The sequence below is a fragment of the Rhinatrema bivittatum genome, chromosome 11 (assembly GCF_901001135.1).
Source record: "Rhinatrema bivittatum chromosome 11, aRhiBiv1.1, whole genome shotgun sequence".
In the NCBI taxonomy this organism is placed as follows: domain Eukaryota; kingdom Metazoa; phylum Chordata; class Amphibia; order Gymnophiona; family Rhinatrematidae; genus Rhinatrema; species Rhinatrema bivittatum.
In genome coordinates, this window is record NC_042625.1 from 25,073,906 (window position 1) to 25,091,804 (window position 17,899).

Genomic DNA, 17,899 nt, shown 5'->3' on the forward strand with positions numbered 1-17,899 from the left:
CCCATTTTTAAAGTACGTTGTGTCTCATACTCTATCCAATGAAAAAATGCACTGTTGAATGCGTCATATCATCACTAATAACAAATAAACTCTAATGCGGTTCCTCACTGGGCCCGCCTATCACATCAGTTCAAACAAATGAGCTCCAGTACAGTTCTTCATTGAGTCCATCTGGTGCTTGGGTCACCATCACGAATATCCAAAACGCTTCTCTCCGATTTAAAATATCCACACAATTGCCAGTCACAAAAATGTGATTAAACAAGCCTACAAACAGGCAAAATATTTGGACAAACAGGCACTTCTTCAATATAAACCCAGAAAACAGGATCCACAATTGGTATGTGTGCTTAAACAAGCAACTGCAACTGCCATGTTTGCAGCATCCATCCGCCAACATTGAACATAAGAAGCATGTCTTAGCACTACACGACATATTTAAAGATCCCCTTATGATTGTAACCACCAGAGGAGAAAATATCAGGGATAAATTGATCCATACTAATTTGTGGACAAAAACCCAGGAGTGTGACCAAGGTCACTATAAATGTAAAGTGTGGCCATTGTGAAAATACTATAGAGGGCAAAACATGGATTGATCCTGTGGCTCAATATAAAGTAGTACGTAAATCCACCACCACATGTAATTCAGATTTTGTGGTTTATGCCTTGATCTGTCCTTGCCCCAAAATATATATAGGCAGAACCACATGGAAAATCAAAATGAGATTGAATGAACACAAATCTAAATTACCATATTTTTCGCTCCATAAGACACACCTGACCATAAGATGCACCTAGGATTCAGAGCAGGAAAATAAAAAAAACAACATGGTGTGCTAAACCGGCTCTGTTCCCGGGCATCTGAGCATCTTATGGAGCACATTAGGGTAGGGCATAAAAATGTTTTTTTTTTGTCCCCATTCCCCATCCTTTAAATTTAATTAACTACAACCGCCCCCCCCAAGACTTGCCAAAAGTCTGCAGGGGTCCAGAGCGATCTCCTGCACTTGGGCCATCGGCTGTCAGTATTCAAAATGGCGCCGATAGCCTTTGCCCTTACTATGTCACAGGGGCTACCGGTGCCATTGGTCGGCCCCTGTCACATGGTAGGAGTACAAGATGGCACCGGCCGTCCATTTCTCCTACCATGTGACAGAGGCCGACCAATGGCACCGGTAGCCATATAAAATACCTGGCTGGTGGAGGTTCGTTCATGATTACAAAACAGATTATCCGACTGTGGGGGTAAAAAGAATATAGTATGAAACCTTCCTCTCCAGCTAAAACCTTTTTCTTCTGATAAAAATTGTTTTTGACAAAGCTTGATATATTAAATTGTAGTTCAACTCATTAGAAAGTCTTAATTGAGAGATTGAAGTATTAGTAATTAAATTTATTTCTCATGAGGTGATTTTCAGTGGAAATTGTGGTATTAATAGACAAATCCCTCTGTATAACATAGAAATTACAGTGCTTTCAATTTTGATACCTTTTTGCTAAGGCCATCCAATTCTGAATTAAATTGGGATTGGACCAAGCCTCATTCATCGCTAATCTTAAGGACTGTCTCAAACCCCTCCAAATCAGAACTGCTCTGGGTTGGTCAACAAGGGCACGCCTCTCTCTACCCTCCCCTATCAGGAACCCCCATACAACCTAAGGCCTCTATATGAAGTCCAGAGATTCAATTCAATCACCACTTTAACATGGAAACCCACATCTCAAAGGTGTTAAGGACTTCCTTCTTGTATGTGTGCTAGAATCACCCATTGCACAACTACTGTGACAAATACAACATTGCCACCATTATACATACATTAATCATCAGGTGCATTAACTATTGCAGAAGAAAGTTAAAGCTTGGCTAGTCAGCCCGGCCTTCACTTATATTTGATGGCAGAGATTTCTTTCTTCCAGTGACTATCAGATATCTCACATCATGAAACCACATTATCAGCCCCACAAAGCTTTCTTATTTGATTACACTTGGTGCCTGCCTCGTTGCTTGTGTATTTGAAACTTTGTACTTGTTTTTTCTCTTATTCTCTAATCTAAAAAGACCAGTGATTTCCATATATTTTGCTACATCCCAGACAGCCATTTATAATGTACCTGTAACTCTGTTCATCTGTTTACATGCACTTGCTGATGTATATTGCTTGTGCTTATTGTAAATTGTGATGCAACTGTAATTCCAGTTATAAATTTGATTGTAATAATCCACCATGAGACTTTTAGAAAATGGCAGAATTTCTAATTTTTATAAATTTATTAATATGTACTCAATACGTGTCACATCTATGTGCCTGCATCTCTTGCCCCGAATAGAGTGGCAAAGAACAGCATTCTAACACACAACTGCAAAGTGTGCATATTCATCAGAGAATGGCTACAGTTGTTCCTTGAAATGAGCGGTTCCGGATGGGGATCTCTGAAAATGCAACCCAACTGTGCATTTTTGATTGCTGACTTTAAAAGAATTTAATTTCACTGTGTGAACCCTCCTTAACATAAATACAGCTGATGTGCAATTTGCGCTGATGCAGAGATTATCAATGTGTGGGATCTTGAAATGCAGTACTGCATCGGTAGTGTTTTTTCATGTTTTTAATGCAGAAATAGCAGCATAGTTTTTTTGTACGGGTTTAAAAACCGTACATATTTTAAATGCATTGAAACTGAAAATAAAACAACGGGGGTTGATAATTACATATTTTGCACCAGCACTGGATAGCACTAATTCAATATGCATGAAGTGGTGCTTCTTGTATGAAAGTCCTTTATTTATACAGGAACATTAGACGTGTCGCTGGCACAAAATGTAGAGGCTTCTTTGGAAGCTTTCAATGAACATGGATGTTTACATAAGGATGGAGTTGTTTCTTTGACACCGTAGCAGCTGTTGCCAATCACAGAGGGTACTTGGTCTGATGGGAGGAGCCTGCCAGCTTTATCACCTGCTGCAGAGTAAGTAGAAAGGGGAGGAGAGCTGGAAAAGCACCAGAAGATGGGTTTGCCTGCTGTGAAGCGAAGCTGTTTGAAAGGCAAATATTCAGGAGGTCCAGTTAAGCTGGGCCCTACACAGATGTGAAAGTTATATACTATTCCAGCTCAGTTTCTGTATCACAGGTTCCAGGAAGCCCTTGGTATTTTTGTTCTGTAAAAACTTGCTATTTAAAGGGCCAAGACCCTGCTTACTGTCCTGCAACCATCATTTTGGACCTAAGCCCAACTGAAAAACTGTTCCCTGGTTTCCCTGTACTGCCCTCCAATTCCCTAAGAAAACAAATAAAAATAAAGGGAATTACAGAAGGGCCTTTGCCATAATATATATCTATATGACATCTGTTTGTTTTTTTTAAATCCATATGTAAAATAAAAATCTTAACAAGATCAATCCTAGCAATGAATATGCATAAGGCAGATTGGCATGCACTGCCTCTGTTGTATGCAAATATATCTTATGCATATGCACTATGGATATCCTGAAACCCCAATTTGTTTGTGGCTCTTGAGGACCAGAAATGGCTAACCCTGGTTTATATGGTTAGCAGAACTCCAAAATTATTTCAACCCTAAAACAAGATTTTCCTGGGCAGTTTTTTTTTTTTTTTTTTAGAAGTTTGCTAAAAATACACAACCAAAATAACAAGTGGAAAAACAATCAATAGAACCTAATCAGACAGGGGCTTTGATGACTTAAGCTCAAGAGGAAAAGGAATGACTTCTTATTGCTATAACCACCGAATAGACATTACAGCTGTGTGGGTGAAGCTCTTCAATCTATCATCACATTTGGATATAGATGTAGCCACAGATCAGAAAGCGCATAAGGAGGGGAAAGGGTGAGATGGCAGACAGGGAAGGTATTCCCAGATGCAGTAAGCAGTTGGACGCTGGAAGAGAGTGTTGCTGCTCCAGCTCCTGGGCTTTGAAAACTCATGCTTCAGATCCACGGACCATCACTATTGCTCACCTCTGCATCTCTTTGGCCCCTGAGAACTCGCAGTTGTTTCTTACAAATCTCCATCCACATTCCCCTTATATTATGGTGTGATGCACAAATAATACACTGAGATTTCTAAGTACATATTAATACATTAATAAATAATTTTTAAAAATTAGATTTTTTTCTATCATATACACCTTCTCCTTTAATGTTCCATACTTACAAGAAAATTGTTAATGAAATGGTGATCACAATAAATACAATTTTTCCCATTGGGATCCATTAATGACAGACAAAATGAATAAAGCAGTTGAACAGGTCTTAAAATCTCTTAGAAAATTTGAACTAAGCTTATATATTAATATTTTCAACTGAAAAAAAAATAAACAAACCCCACCCATCACCTTCAAAATAAGAAATGTTGGGAAACCTGAACTGTATTTTGTCTTTAAGAAAAGGGTTTTCAGGTAGCCCATCTAGCTGCAAAGCCCCTGAACAGACCATGTGGCTAATTCTCAAAAGGGAACCATGCAGGTTGTTTCCCTTTGAAAACTGCCTACGGCAGGGGAGGGCTCAGCAGATAGAAAGTACACATGGACTTTGTATCTGCCGTCTCTACAGATTGTATTTTCATTTTTCAGCAAAAAAAAAAATAAATTAATAATCTATCTGAACATGTTGCTTTCCTATCTTCAGGCAGAAAACCCCCCTTCTCCCCCCTCAATCCTGCTAAAAACTTATGCATTATGAAAGCCTGCACAGAGGTGGTCAGGCTTCAAAAATGGTACTCTACCCGTGCAATGTGGCTATTTATTTGGCTAGATGCCTTAGAACATTTGGACGGGGGGGGGGGGGGGGCAATTTTCCATCTGTTGATTCTTTTTTCTCCAAGAGAAATCATTCATTGAGGAAACAATACTAGATCTTGCTCGAGACAAAAAAAAAACTATGTGCAACATATAAAAGACTTACTGATGTAACAGGTCAATGAATAGAGGAGGAAACAAAAACACATCGGCAAATGGTAATTAAAAGAGGTCAGCCATTATTCATACTAAAATAATACATTTTCAAATGCTACCTAGCAATTTTAAGGGATAAATAATTTAACACAAGCTTAAAACTCTGGGAGAAAACAAAAACAGAAACCCATCTAGCTGAACTTTAACTTGCTTTTAATTAAATAATGTAACTTGACAGCTAGCCTGAGTTTGACGTATGGTGTCGAGCGTCTTGTTAGAAAAGAATGAGCAGCAAGTCTCAGTTATTTACCCCTTTTGCCACGACTCTTCCTAGAGGAAATCTTTCCTGGGCCCCCTGCTGAGGGGGCGCTGGCAGAGGACGCAACATTGATCTGTCCTTCCTGTATTTCCTGCCGAGCGTCAGCAGGCATCTGATTGATTTTTTGCTGGGCTTCCAGGTAGAACATGACATCCCGAAGCTGCTCCTGCATTTCTGTGATCTGGGTATCTTTCTGTTCACAGATTTCCATCCGCAGCTTCTCCTCTTCCTTGACTTTGTTTTGTAGTACTGCTTGGTTTGCTCGCAAGCACTTGTTCATTTCTTGTTCTTCGATTAGCTCAGTGGAAAGTTTTGTCACCTTTATATTCAAATGGTTACACCTTTGGAAAACACAAGGCAACTACTATAAGAATACTAATCTGCTCAATAAGTGCTTTATAATATTCAGCCATGTACCCAACCAGGCCTGGTGCCTTTGCATTTTTGGCTGATTTAACACAAACCCTTATTTCTTGTATAATAAATGGTCGAAATTTAACTGGTTTAATTGAGCTGAAATTAATTTAGGAAATCCCAGACCTTGTAATATATAATCACTCCCATGATGTTCTGCTTTATATAAAACACTCAATTATGGAAAATTCCAGGAATTTTTCAACCTGTAATTGTGTTTCTTCCCTTCAGACCCTTTAGATGCAGAAAAGGAAAATTAGGACTTACCTGATAATTTTCATTCCTGTAGTACCAAGGATCAGTCCAGACTGCTGGGTTATGCCTCCCGTCCAGCAGATGGAGTCAGAGAGAAACTGAAAAGGCACCACTGATATACCCTGGTGCGCCCCCTGCGATCCTTCAGTATAATCCATAACAAAGCAGTATGAAAATTAGAAAACTATGGCAAACTCTGTGACTAGATCAAGATAAAGATGAAAAGTATGAACATGTGGAAAACGAGGAAACCATGCAGTCAACCATACAAAAAAGAACAAGTACCCGTAAAAACGGAACCCGAAAAAAAAGAACAACAGTTGCGGGACTTTATACTCTTCACTGATATGGGCGGGCGTCTGGACTGATCCTTGGTACTACAGGAATGAAAATTATCAGGTAAGTCCTAATTTTCCTTTCCCTGTACGTACCAGGATCAGTCCAGACTGCTGGGAAGTACCCAAGCTGCCCTAAACGGGGTGGGACCCTGACAGTCCCGCACGAAGCACCCCACTGCCAAAGGAGTCCACCGTCGGAGCGCGCACGTCCAAACGGTAATGTCTCGCAAATGTGTGCAACGTCTTCCAAGTAGCCGCTCGGCAAATTTCCTGTGAGGAGATAAAACCACTCTCTGCCCAAGACGCCGCCTGGGAGCGCAGAGAATGAGCCTTAAGACCCTCCGGAACGGCGCGACCTTGGGAAATGTAAGTAGAAACAATCGCCTCTTTCAACCAGCGTGCTATCGTAGCTTTCGAAGCTTTATTCCCTTTCTTTGGACCACCCCACAAGACAAACAGATGATCAGACAACCGAAAAGGGTTGGTAACGTCCAGGTACCGCAAGAGCGTCCTTCGAACATCCAACTTGCGAAGTTCCAGTTGCCGCGACGCCTCCGCTCCGTCAACCGCAAAAGCCGGTAGGGTCCACCGTCTGGTTGACGTGAAAAGCGGAAACTACCTTAGGCAAAAACGAGGGAACGGTACGTAGAGAAACCCCCGAATTAGAAATACGGAGAAAAGGTTCCCTACAAGACAACGCCTGAAGTTCCGAGATTCGGCGAGCCGAACAAATAGCGACGAGAAAAACAGTTTTGAGAGTGAGATCCTTGAGAGTAGCCCTTCGTAGGGGTTCAAACGGAGAAGTACAAAGACCCCGGAGAACCAAATTTAAACTCCAAGAAGGACAGATAGGTCGTACCGGGGGTCGCAAATGCTTAACTCCTTTTAAAAATCGTGCAACGTCCGGATGCATGGCAATGGAAATTCCGTCAAGTTTACCGCGGTAACAGCCTAAGGCTGCCACCTGCACACGCAGAGAATTATAAGATAAACCCTTCTTTAGACCCTCTTGCAAAAAAGTCAGAATATGAGACACCGTAGCCTTCCGCGACGGCACCTCCAGACCCTGACACCAGGAGTCAAAAACTCTCCATACCCTGACATAAGCAACCGAGGTAGAGGGTTTACGAGCCTGCAGAAGAGTAGTAATGACCGACTCCGGATATCCTCTCTCAATTGCCGCCTCTCATAAGCCAAGCCGCTAGACAAAAGCGATCGGCCTGGTCGAAAAATACTGGACCCTGCCGAAGGAGCCGAGGCAGATGCCCGAGACGCAAGGGGCCGTCCACCGCTAGATTGATGAGGTCAGCGAACCACGGCCTCCTTGGCCACTCCGGGGCTACGAGAACGACGGGTCCCGCGTGGGATTCTATTCGCCGCAATATTTTCCCCACCAACGGCCACGGTGGAAACACATACAGAAGAACGTGCGTGGGCGCCGACCCGTGTTCCCTTCTGCGACTGAAGAAGCGAGCTGCCTTGGCATTCAAACGAGTTGCCATGAGGTCCAACCGTGGAGTTCCCCACCGGCGGCAGATGAGTCTGAGTGCCTCGGGAGATAGTTCCCACTCTCCCGGATCTAGGCGTTGCCTGCTGAGATAGTCTGCTTGAACGTTGTCGACTCCTGCGATGTGAGACGCCGCAATCCGAGACAGGTGCTGCTCTGCCCACACCATCAATTGGCTGGCTTCGGTTGCCACCGGTAGACTCCGTGTACCGCCTTGCCGATTTATATACGCTACCGTGGTTGCGTTGTCGGACAAAACCCGAACTGCTCTGTTCCCAATCAAAGGCAGAAAATATTGTAGCGTTAGGCGAACCGCCCTTGTTTCCAAACGATTGATAGACCACTTGGTTTGAGAAGGCGTCCAACGTCCCTGAGCGGACTGAGACTGACAGACTGCTCCCCAGCCCGTCAGACTGGCATCGGTCGTGACAATAATCCATTGGGGTGGCTCCAAATCGGTACCTTGGAGCAAGTGGACCGGATCCAACCACCACTGCAGACTGGTCCGTGCTGGGGGTAAGAGTGGCAAAGGTATCTGAAACTCTTCCGATTTGGGGTCCCAACGAGACAGAAGGGCCCTCTGTAGCGGCCGCATATGCGCAAAAGACCACGGAACCAAATCCAGAGTGGACGCCATATATCCAAGGACCTGTAAGTAATCCCATACCACTGGCAAGGAAAGGGCGAGGAGACGGCGAACGTGCGCCATCAGCCGCTCCATCCTTGCCCATGGCAGGAAAACCTTCCCCACTTCGGTATCGAACGAGGCGCCCAGAAATTCCAAATTCTGGGAGGGGATCAGATGGCTCTTGGGGTAATTGACTACCCACCCCAAGGAGTGGAGGCGATGGAGAACTGCCTGAATTGCGTCCTCGCTGAGATGGCGCGATTTCGCCCGAATGAGCCAGTCGTCCAAATAAGGGTGTACCAACACTCCGTCTCTCCGAAGACTCGCCGCCACGACCACCATTACCTTGGTGAACACTCTCGGAGCTGTCGCCAGACCGAACGGAAGAGCGCAGAACTGGAAATGAGATCCCAGGACCATAAAGCGCAGAAATCTTTGATGGAACTCTTGGATTCCTATGTGCAAGTAAGCCTCCGTGAGATCTAAGGAAGCCAAATACTCGCCTTTGTGTACCGCGGCGATGACCGAGCGCAGGGTCCTCATCCGAAACCGCGGTATGCGCAAAGCCCTGTTGACCCGCTTGAGATCCAGAATCGGCCGGAACGTGCCCTCCTTTTTGGGAACGATGAAATAGATGGAATAATGGCCTGTGCGCTGTTCGGCGGGCGGCACTGGCACTATCGCTCCCAGCTCCTGTAGCCGCTCCAGGGTCTGAGCAATTCGTTGTTGCTTTACTAGAGAACCGCTGGGAGAGATTAGAAACAAATCGCGCAGGGGTTTTGCAAAATCTAAGGCGTATCCGTGAGAGATAATGTCGAGGACCCATTGGTCCGTGGTAATTGTGGCCCATTCCTCCCGAAAGTAAGAGAGTCGTCCTCCGACCTCCGGGACGGAGGAATGGACCGGCGTCCCTTCATTGAGCCGCTTTAGAGGTGGCGAAGGTATGAGACGCCCCTGCGCGGGCCGGCCTTCTACCACGAAAGGAAGGAGTCCATGACTGGGAGCGCGTAGATGGCTGCCTTGTAGCAAAGGAGGAGCCCCTCCCCGATCGAAAACGTCGCTGCCCGCGAAATCGTCCGCGAAAAGTACCCGAAGGGCGAAAAAATCTAGGCCTGTCCTCTGGTAACTTGAACACCTTATTCTCCCCCAAAGACCGGATAAGGTCTTCTAACTCTGTGCCAAATAACAGTTTTCCCCGAAAGGGAAAGGAACCGAGTTGGGCCTTGGAGGAAGAATCTGCTGCCCAGTGACGCAGCCAGAGTAACCTCCGAGCCGACACTGCCGAAGACATAGACCGGGCCGAAGTGCGGAGGAGGTCATAGAAGGCATCTGCGGCGTAAGCCACCGCAGATTCTATGCGGTTTGCCTGCTCTGCTTCATCCGGAGGCAGATCCTGAGATGTCACCATCTGTTGTACCCAGCGAAGGGTAGCCCTTTGTACCATGCAACTGCAAACTGCCGCCCGTACTCCCAAGGCTGACACCTCAAAGATGCGTTTAAGCAACGTCTCCAACTTCCGATCTTGAAGATCCCTAAGGGCCGTACCCCCTGTTACGGGAATGGTGGTATGTTTTGCCATGGCAGTGACCGCCGAATCCACCCTTGGCACCCAAAGGAGCTCCAAGGATTCAGTAGGGAGAGGGTAAAGCTTATCCATAGCCCGGCTGACTCTAAGAGTTGCCTCCGGAGTATCCCATTCCCGGGACACAAGCTGAAACAGTTTATTGTGAAAAGGAAAAGCATGCGCGGGAGTGCGGAGCCCATCCAATTCAAAATCCCCTGGCTGGGCATTTGAGTCTATCTGGGGTATTGGAATCTTTAGTTCCCTAAGGACATGAGTAATCAATGGATCCAATTCCTCCTTATGAAATAACCGGAGAATCTGAGGATCATCCCCCTCAACCGGGTCAACAGGGTCCGTACCCCCCACGTCCGTATCAGGATCCGGAGGGGACGGAGCCTGTGAAAGGGGAACCGGAGCTGCAGGCTGTGGTTTTGGAGGGGGAGCCGTAGAAGCCTGCTGCGGGGGTTTAGGAGGAGCCGGAGCTGGATCTCCCAATCCAAAGAGACCTGTAGAAACTCTTCCCTGTTTAGCTGGGCCAGGATTACCCTGATCCCATTCCGTTTCGGCTTCCATATACGCCTTATGGAGCAAAAGAACAAATTGTGAGGTAAAGGGATGAGGTCTTTTCAAGGAACCTCCTTTTGCTCCCCCAGGTGGCAAATCTGGCCCGCGGGGGCTAAGGTCCGGCGGGGACAGAGGGGGGGAGGTCCTCCCCTTCTTCGGAGGAAATCGCGTCGCCCTCGAGCTCATTTAAAATGGCCGCCGAATTTTCCAAAATGGCCGCCGCCCCCGGAATCGGCAGCGAGGACTGCCGAGATCTGCCCGACGCTGCCCGTGCACCAGTCCGAGGGGAAGGGGAGCCCCCGGCCGCGGCTGGCCCCCGCGAGGAGCCCTCACCCCCGGGAAGCAAAGGCCCTCGCGGGAGAGCAGGCGGCCGTGATCCCCACACACCGCACAAACAGTTCCTCGGGGCATTTTTTTTTTTTTTTTAAGAAAATCCAAAAACGGCACGAAAAACGGCGCGAACAAGGGCTGGGTGACAAGCCACCCCTTCCGGAGACCACAGTGAGTACAGCCGGCTGGACCAAATTACCTCGTTTTTTTTTTTTTGTTTGTTTGTTTTTTTATTGAGAGCGCTGCCACCGGCAGCTAAGCAAATTACCTCACAAACAATTTATTATTGGAGCCGGTAGGGGGTGTAGTGCACCCGGCTAAACTTTTTCTCCGAGGAATTAAACTTCTCAGGAGTCGGAAAGGGAGAGTGACCGGCCCACCGATTAATTCTCCCCTCCTCTCACTGGGTAGGGCTGAAAGAAACCCCGGGAAAAGGCTGTAGGGCAGTGCCCTGCCTTGCCTGCTATGGCTCCTATTAGCAATACCAAATTAGCAGTACCTCATTAGGTACAAAATATTACCTTGATCCAGTCACAGGATTTCTCCTATATACTAATCAAACCTGATAGGGAAACCCCTTCACAATTCAATTTACAGGAGATCAGGACCGCAAGGTTATGCTCTCTCATCTGCTGGAGTCAGAGATATACTGAAGGATCGCAGGGGGCGCACCAGGGTATATCAGTGGTGCCTTTTCAGTTTCTCTCTGACTCCATCTGCTGGACGGGAGGCATAACCCAGCAGTCTGGACTGATCCTGGTACGTACAGGGAATGCATTTTACTCTTCCAAAGTTTTTATTAACTTTGCCATCAATTTTCCTGGCTTGTCCACAACAAAATAGCCCATGTTTATAAGGGAGCTCTGACTTGCCTTTTCGTGCATTGATGCGATTGAAGTAGTCAACATTGTTGGGATCACCAACAATCTTTATTGATCTAGTTGGAGTTTCTCAGTTGTCAGCTATCATTGTTTCTGTAGCCTTGCCACTTTCTTTTCTTCATGGATTTTGAAGCGATTATTGGGCTAGATTTAATTACAAACCTGTCCATGCAGATTACCAGGTTTTTCAACATCAGTATTGAATCTTCTTCAGAATCTATGATGTAATCGCCAATGCAAAGGAATGGCACTTGGAGCTGCAGAGCATCATAGCCTCCACTGTTCACATCACATCACATGACCATCCTCTGGGGGCTCTTACAGACTTCTGCTCGCAAAACTACCCTTCCAGTCTTCATAAGGAAAGCGGCTTAAGAGAGCCAGATAAAGCCACAGAATGGTGCTGAATTGCTGACCACTATTTACATGGTTATACTGATTTTAAAATTGTCTGGATGATGGTGAAACAACATATACAGCCCCTGTGTTCGGGGAGTTTTGGTCACTGCACAACCACGATAGCTAGTGGCCAGAATCAGGGTGCACAAGTACTGGGTTCCAGAAGGAGCACAGGATTGTGACTGTGATGGCTGGACAAGAAGCGAGGGCAGGGAGAATAATTTTCAAACAACCAGTGTAGGCTACTCGCAGACTTTAACCTGAGTTTTCAAAGTGCGTTAAAGTCCACTTTGAAATCCACAGGTTCAGTCATTCCACACGTGGACTCGCATACAAAGTTGCAGCCTAGTCAGAGAGGATGTAACTTTTTACATGTAAACTATTTGCATGCATTTCAAAATTGAAAGTATGCATATGAGCAAAATTGGGTTTTGCAAGTTTTTTTTTTTACACACACACGTTTTAGGAGTGAAAAGGGCTTTGAAAATCAGGTCCAATAACCTTATGTAGTTGTGGGTGAAGGCTTATGGCCCCATAGCCCAACAGAGCATAGCTCTAATTGAGCTGGAAAGGCAATGGTGCAGGAAAAAGGTGCAGGCATAGTTATCAAATAAAACTAACAAACACAAGCTGAATGACTGATTAATCATGGAGGCTTGGATTAGATGTTGCACATCAGTGAGACAGTTAATTTCCCATTTTGTAGAAAAACTGCAGGCTATACCTACTTTTTTTCTATAGCTTGCTTCTCCTTCAACAGGTCATTCAGCTTGCGTTCCATATTGTCGCACTTCTCTATCGTTTCTTTAAACTTAGTCTTCATGTTGTTTATCTAAAAACACAAAGCAAAACTGACTCATAAGAAATTTATGACATGGATATTTATTTTTCCTATGGTAATTCCAAGACTTTGGAAGATAAAACTGGAATGGTTGCTCACTGGAGGGAACTCATCCTAGACCACAGCCATGCTCTATGGATAGCAGAATGACCCCAGGATGCTCGAATCACAATTTGTGATGAAAAGCTATGACCCCTCTTGTCACAATGGCAGTAGACCAGATTGGATCATTTTTCAATTTGCTTGGTTACCCCAAAGAGAATGAGAAAGAATGTCAGGAGTCAAAAATCCAAAACAATCACAGCACACAAGATTTACTATCTATGAAGAAGTGGTGCATGTCTTAAGAATGGGCATACAAAATCTTTTAGTGGTTCTGTCTGAATGAAGGGGGCTGGCCAGTATTTAAAAGGGGGATAACCAAGTCACAAGAATGAACAAACATGCATATTTTACAGCAATCATTTACAGGCTACAAATTGTATGATACGGTAATGTGCGTTTGTATTTTGGGACACTATTTTCCTTCAAGAGGGAGCTGCTGTTAGGAATACACTGGAACAAGTTTTTTTTCTGATGAACACTCACATTAATTTCATAATTGGCACACATGGGAAAGTAACAGATATTTAACTTCTAGTGCAGGGCAATTTGTCTAATGCAGACTTGGAATACTACCATCACTTTTTAATTAAGCACATGGCGACAAGTCCCAGATATATTGCAGGCATGGTTAATGGCCTTCTAAGGTCACTTTTATACCATAACCAAAATAGCTGGCTCAATTTCTGTCCTTAAATAAGCATTTCAACTTCGTCAACTCAAAAATCTGGAAATTCTGAAAGGTTTACAGAGGCTGTCTCCAACAAGCAGTGCCCTATACCACCCTTAAAACAATAATCCAGAGAGCGGATGACGTCACCGCGCGGGTCGGACGGCTAAGCTCCGGCGGCTCACCGACTGCTCCTAACATCAGCGCACATCGGCGTCCAGAGGCCTCGGTTTTCGCCCCAAATCGCGAATCGGCATTAGTAAGTGCTGCTATGACCGCCAAAGGGAAAAAAATTGATTTAAAAAAATTTTCCTTCGCTGCGGGAGCTGGAAACGGGCAGCGTGGCCAAAATGGCGGACGGGCCAGGAATCTCTCCCGAGGCGGAAAGGGAGGTGACCCCAGGGTCCCCTGAACGGGGAGACAATGAAGTGCCCTCCCGATCCGAGTTCACAGCGTGGTTTGGGGCGCTGCGAGCTGATATGGCACAGAATAAGAAGGACATGGAGGCAATCATGTCAGGCCTAAAATCGGAGGTAGCTGCGATAGGCCACCGCATGGAGACCTTGGAGGAGGGCCTAGAGGAACAACAGACTTATGGCCAAACTCTTGGAGAGGAACAGCAGAAGCTTTCAGATGCTCAGGACGTTTTATCCAGGCAAGTGGAAGACTTGGAAAATAGATTGAGAAGATCTAATCTAAGATTCAGGGGCATACCAGAGACCCCGGATACGAGTGACTGTATAAAGGTGGTTCAGGAAATCTGTAAGATATTGCTTCATTCCGAGACAGCTCCCGCTGAGGAGCCGCATATTGCTTTGGACAGAGCCCACAGGTCCCTAGGGACCCCAAGGAACAACCAGGTCAGGGATGTCATCGCTTGCTTCCACAATTTCCAGGTGAAAGAGCGGGTGATGACTGCTGCCAGGGCTCAGGGTTCCCTGCAATGGCAGGGGCATCGGATTGAAATATTTCAAGATCTATCCTTCACCACAATTCAAAAGCGGAGAGAGTTTCGGGATGTGGTGCAGGTTCTGCGCGATCAGAATCTGCGCTATCGATGGCTGTTTCCCTTTGGACTGAGTTTTTCCATTAATGGTATCACCTCCAGAGTCCAAAAGGTGGCAGAGGCAGAGGATATACTGCGAGCGGCAGGCCTCCTGACGGACACCCGGAGATCGGCGAGGACGGGCACACTGGAGACGCCACACAGGAGAGACTTTCCAAAGTGGCAACGGGTGCCCAAGGGGGGCAAACGGTTACGACGGAACTCTGAGGACTCTAATGCATCCAAGGGCCCCGGCTGAGGGGCAAGAACTGCGAGGTGGTGGTATCTCCTCGCGGTCTTGAGTTTTTGTGAGGGGCCTCTGACATGCTCAGGGGCACACAGGCCGAGGCCTAATGCCAGGTTTAATTGTTGTATACGTTATAGGTTGATAAGGTGCTGGTGTTTTATATGTGTTTATTCCTGTGAGCGAGCGGACGGTGGGTCAGGGCTTGCTCGGTGATGGCATCGCTCTCCATGATTCAAGCCCACGCATTGAGTGGGCGCACGAGGGGGGTGGGTGGGGGGGGGAGGGGAGGGGTGGGGGGAGTGGGAACTGCTCGAGCTTTAGCTGTTTTCATGCTGGTATTGCACATGGGGGGGGGGGGGGTTGCTTAGAGATCCTTGGCTGGGCATGGTTGGGAGGTGGGTGTCAATGTTTCTATGTGGGGAGGTGGAAGAGATTTCTATCCTATGACTCATTTAGATGGATAGTCTAAAATTAATTTCTGTGAATACGAAAGGCTTGAATTCGCCTATGAAAAGGAAAACCTTTATTCAGGATATGAAACGGTTACATGCGGATATTGTATTTTGTCAGGAAACGCACATGAACAAACAGTATGAAAAGCTGCTGCCTACTAGGGATTTCCCTCATTTTTATCATTCAGCGGCAACAAAAGGGGATAAATATTGTGGGACCGGTATCCTGTTCTCCCAGCATATTACCCCAGAGGTGGGCACGGTCTTAAGGGATGTGGAGGGTCGCTATATACTGCTGAAGGTGAAGCTCTATAACACCCACTACACGCTGGTTAATGTTTATGCGCCCACAGGTGACCAGGCGGATTTCTTTGGAAAATTGTCCCAGTTATTGGGTGACTGGGCGGAGGGGCATTTAATAGTTGGCGGGGACTTCAATCTTACTAGAAACCCTTACCTTGATAACACGGGCTCTAGTCCGGGAGGGAGGCGTAAGGAGAGACAAGCTCTCAAACATTTGATCGCGGATAGGGGCCTTACAGATATTTGGCGACTACTTAATCCCACTGCTAGGAATTACTCCTTTTTTTCAAATCCGCATCAATCATACTCTAGGATTGATTATTTCCTCCTTGATAAAGCGTTGGTAAGTCAGGTCTTGGACGCTGAGATTGGTAGTATCACATGGTCTGACCATGCCCCGGTGTGGCTCTCGCTGAGGCGCTGAGGGGGGATCAAGGGACTAGATTTTGGCGCCTCAACCAACGTCTACTGGATGATAAGACTTTTGTTGGAAAGATTAATGAGGCCATAAGGGACTTTCTAGCTACTAATGATGATGGGGAGGTGGCCCCAGGTATACTCTGGGAGAGCCTGAAGGTCTACTTACGAGGTTTATTCATTTCTAGGGCGGTTTATGTTAAACGGGACAGTGATAAGAAACGACTACAGCTTCTAGAATCTATCGCCCATCTAGAGCTCCGTCATAAACGGACTCTGGAGGCCCACCTTGCACAAAAGCTTCGGGAGGCACGTAGGGCTCTTCATGATTTAGAGTTGGGACGGGTAGCTCACCAGTTAGAGCTTCTCAAACAACAACATTTTGAATACGGTAATAAGGCGAGTAAGCAACTTGCACGGAAACTAAGGGAAAAGGAGGCAGCCACCCATATCACAAAAATCCGCAACTTGGATGGGCATTACACTCACTCGCAAGGGGAAATAGGGAAGAGATTTAATGATTTTTATCAGGATCTATATAACTCTGACCCAACAATTACCACTTCAGAGATCGCTCAATACCTGGGGACCGTTAACCTGCCAGCCCTGGACGAGCTTGACAGACAGAGGCTAGACAGGGAGGTGTCACAATTGGAAGCACTACAGGTTATCAAAGAACTCAAACTGGGCAAGTCCCCGGGACTGGATGGGTACTCTGGGAAGTTCTATAAGGTATTTGGGCCCTTATTGGTATCACCCCTTATCAACATGTTTAATGACTTAAAGGATTCTGGCAGAATCTCCCCACAAGCCAACACTGCGGGCATCACTATCCTGGCTAAACCTGGGAGGGACCATACCCTGTGCGGCTCTTATAGGCCGATATCTCTTATTAATCTTGATCTCAAAATCCTGGCAAAAATCTTGGCCAGACGGCTGGGGAGTGTGGCCCACCTACTGGTAGCTCCAGACCAGTCAGGGTTCATCCCGGGGAGGTTGGCTTCCGATAATGTTCGTAGGGTCGTTGAATTGATTGAACATGTACAAACCCATGATGTCCCTGCCACCCTCTTATCCGTAGATGCCGAAAAGGCTTTCGATAGAGTACACTGGCCATTTTTATTTCAAGTAATGGACAAAATGAGGTTGGGCACGAACTTTCAGTCCTGGGTTTCTAAACTGTATGACCACCCCCATGCCCGCATTAAGATTAACGGAGCATACTCCCCCCCTTTTGAGGTTCGGCGGGGCACTAGGCAGGGTTGCCCCCTGTCTCCCCTGTTATTTGCCTTGCAATTGGAACCTCTGGCGGAGACTGTTCGTGGTTCGCAGAACATTACCGGCATTTCAGTGGGAGGGGCTGAATACAAAGTATCCTTGTTTGCGGATGATCTTCTTTTTACGGTCACCAATCCTGACACCTCACTATCCGCTTTGGTACAGGAAATTAGATTGTTCGGGAGGGTGTCCGGTTTCAAGATGAACGAGGACAAATCTGAATTGCTGAATATCTCTATGCCCGCCTTATCGTACTCAAAGATAGTTGCCCACCTACCCTTTAAGTCAGCAAAGAAGTGGATAAAATACCTGGGGGTTAAGCTTAGCCCGGATTTGCGGCAATTATCTGACTTGAACTATACCCCGCTTGTTCAGTCCATTCAGTCTCTCCTGGACAGATGGGACAGAATGAATCTCTCTTGGGTGGGGCG

General features: G+C 46.3%; 1 protein-coding gene across 4 annotated transcripts in view; it reads right to left on the bottom strand.

The window, feature by feature from the left end:
* Positions 1-3,575: 3,575 nt before the first annotated feature.
* The window catches only part of BRAP (BRCA1 associated protein), a 71,117-nt gene continuing 56,793 nt past the window's right edge, over positions 3,576-17,899 (bottom strand). For all 4 annotated transcript variants that reach the window (XM_029571683.1, XM_029571682.1, XM_029571680.1 and 1 more), the window contains exons 11-12: positions 12,842-12,945; positions 3,576-5,574 (exon numbers count right to left, since the gene is read on the bottom strand). In XM_029571683.1, the coding sequence (XP_029427543.1) occupies positions 5,217-5,574; positions 12,842-12,945 (462 nt within the window). In that variant the 3' untranslated portion in view covers positions 3,576-5,216. The remainder of the gene's footprint in view (positions 5,575-12,841; positions 12,946-17,899) is intronic.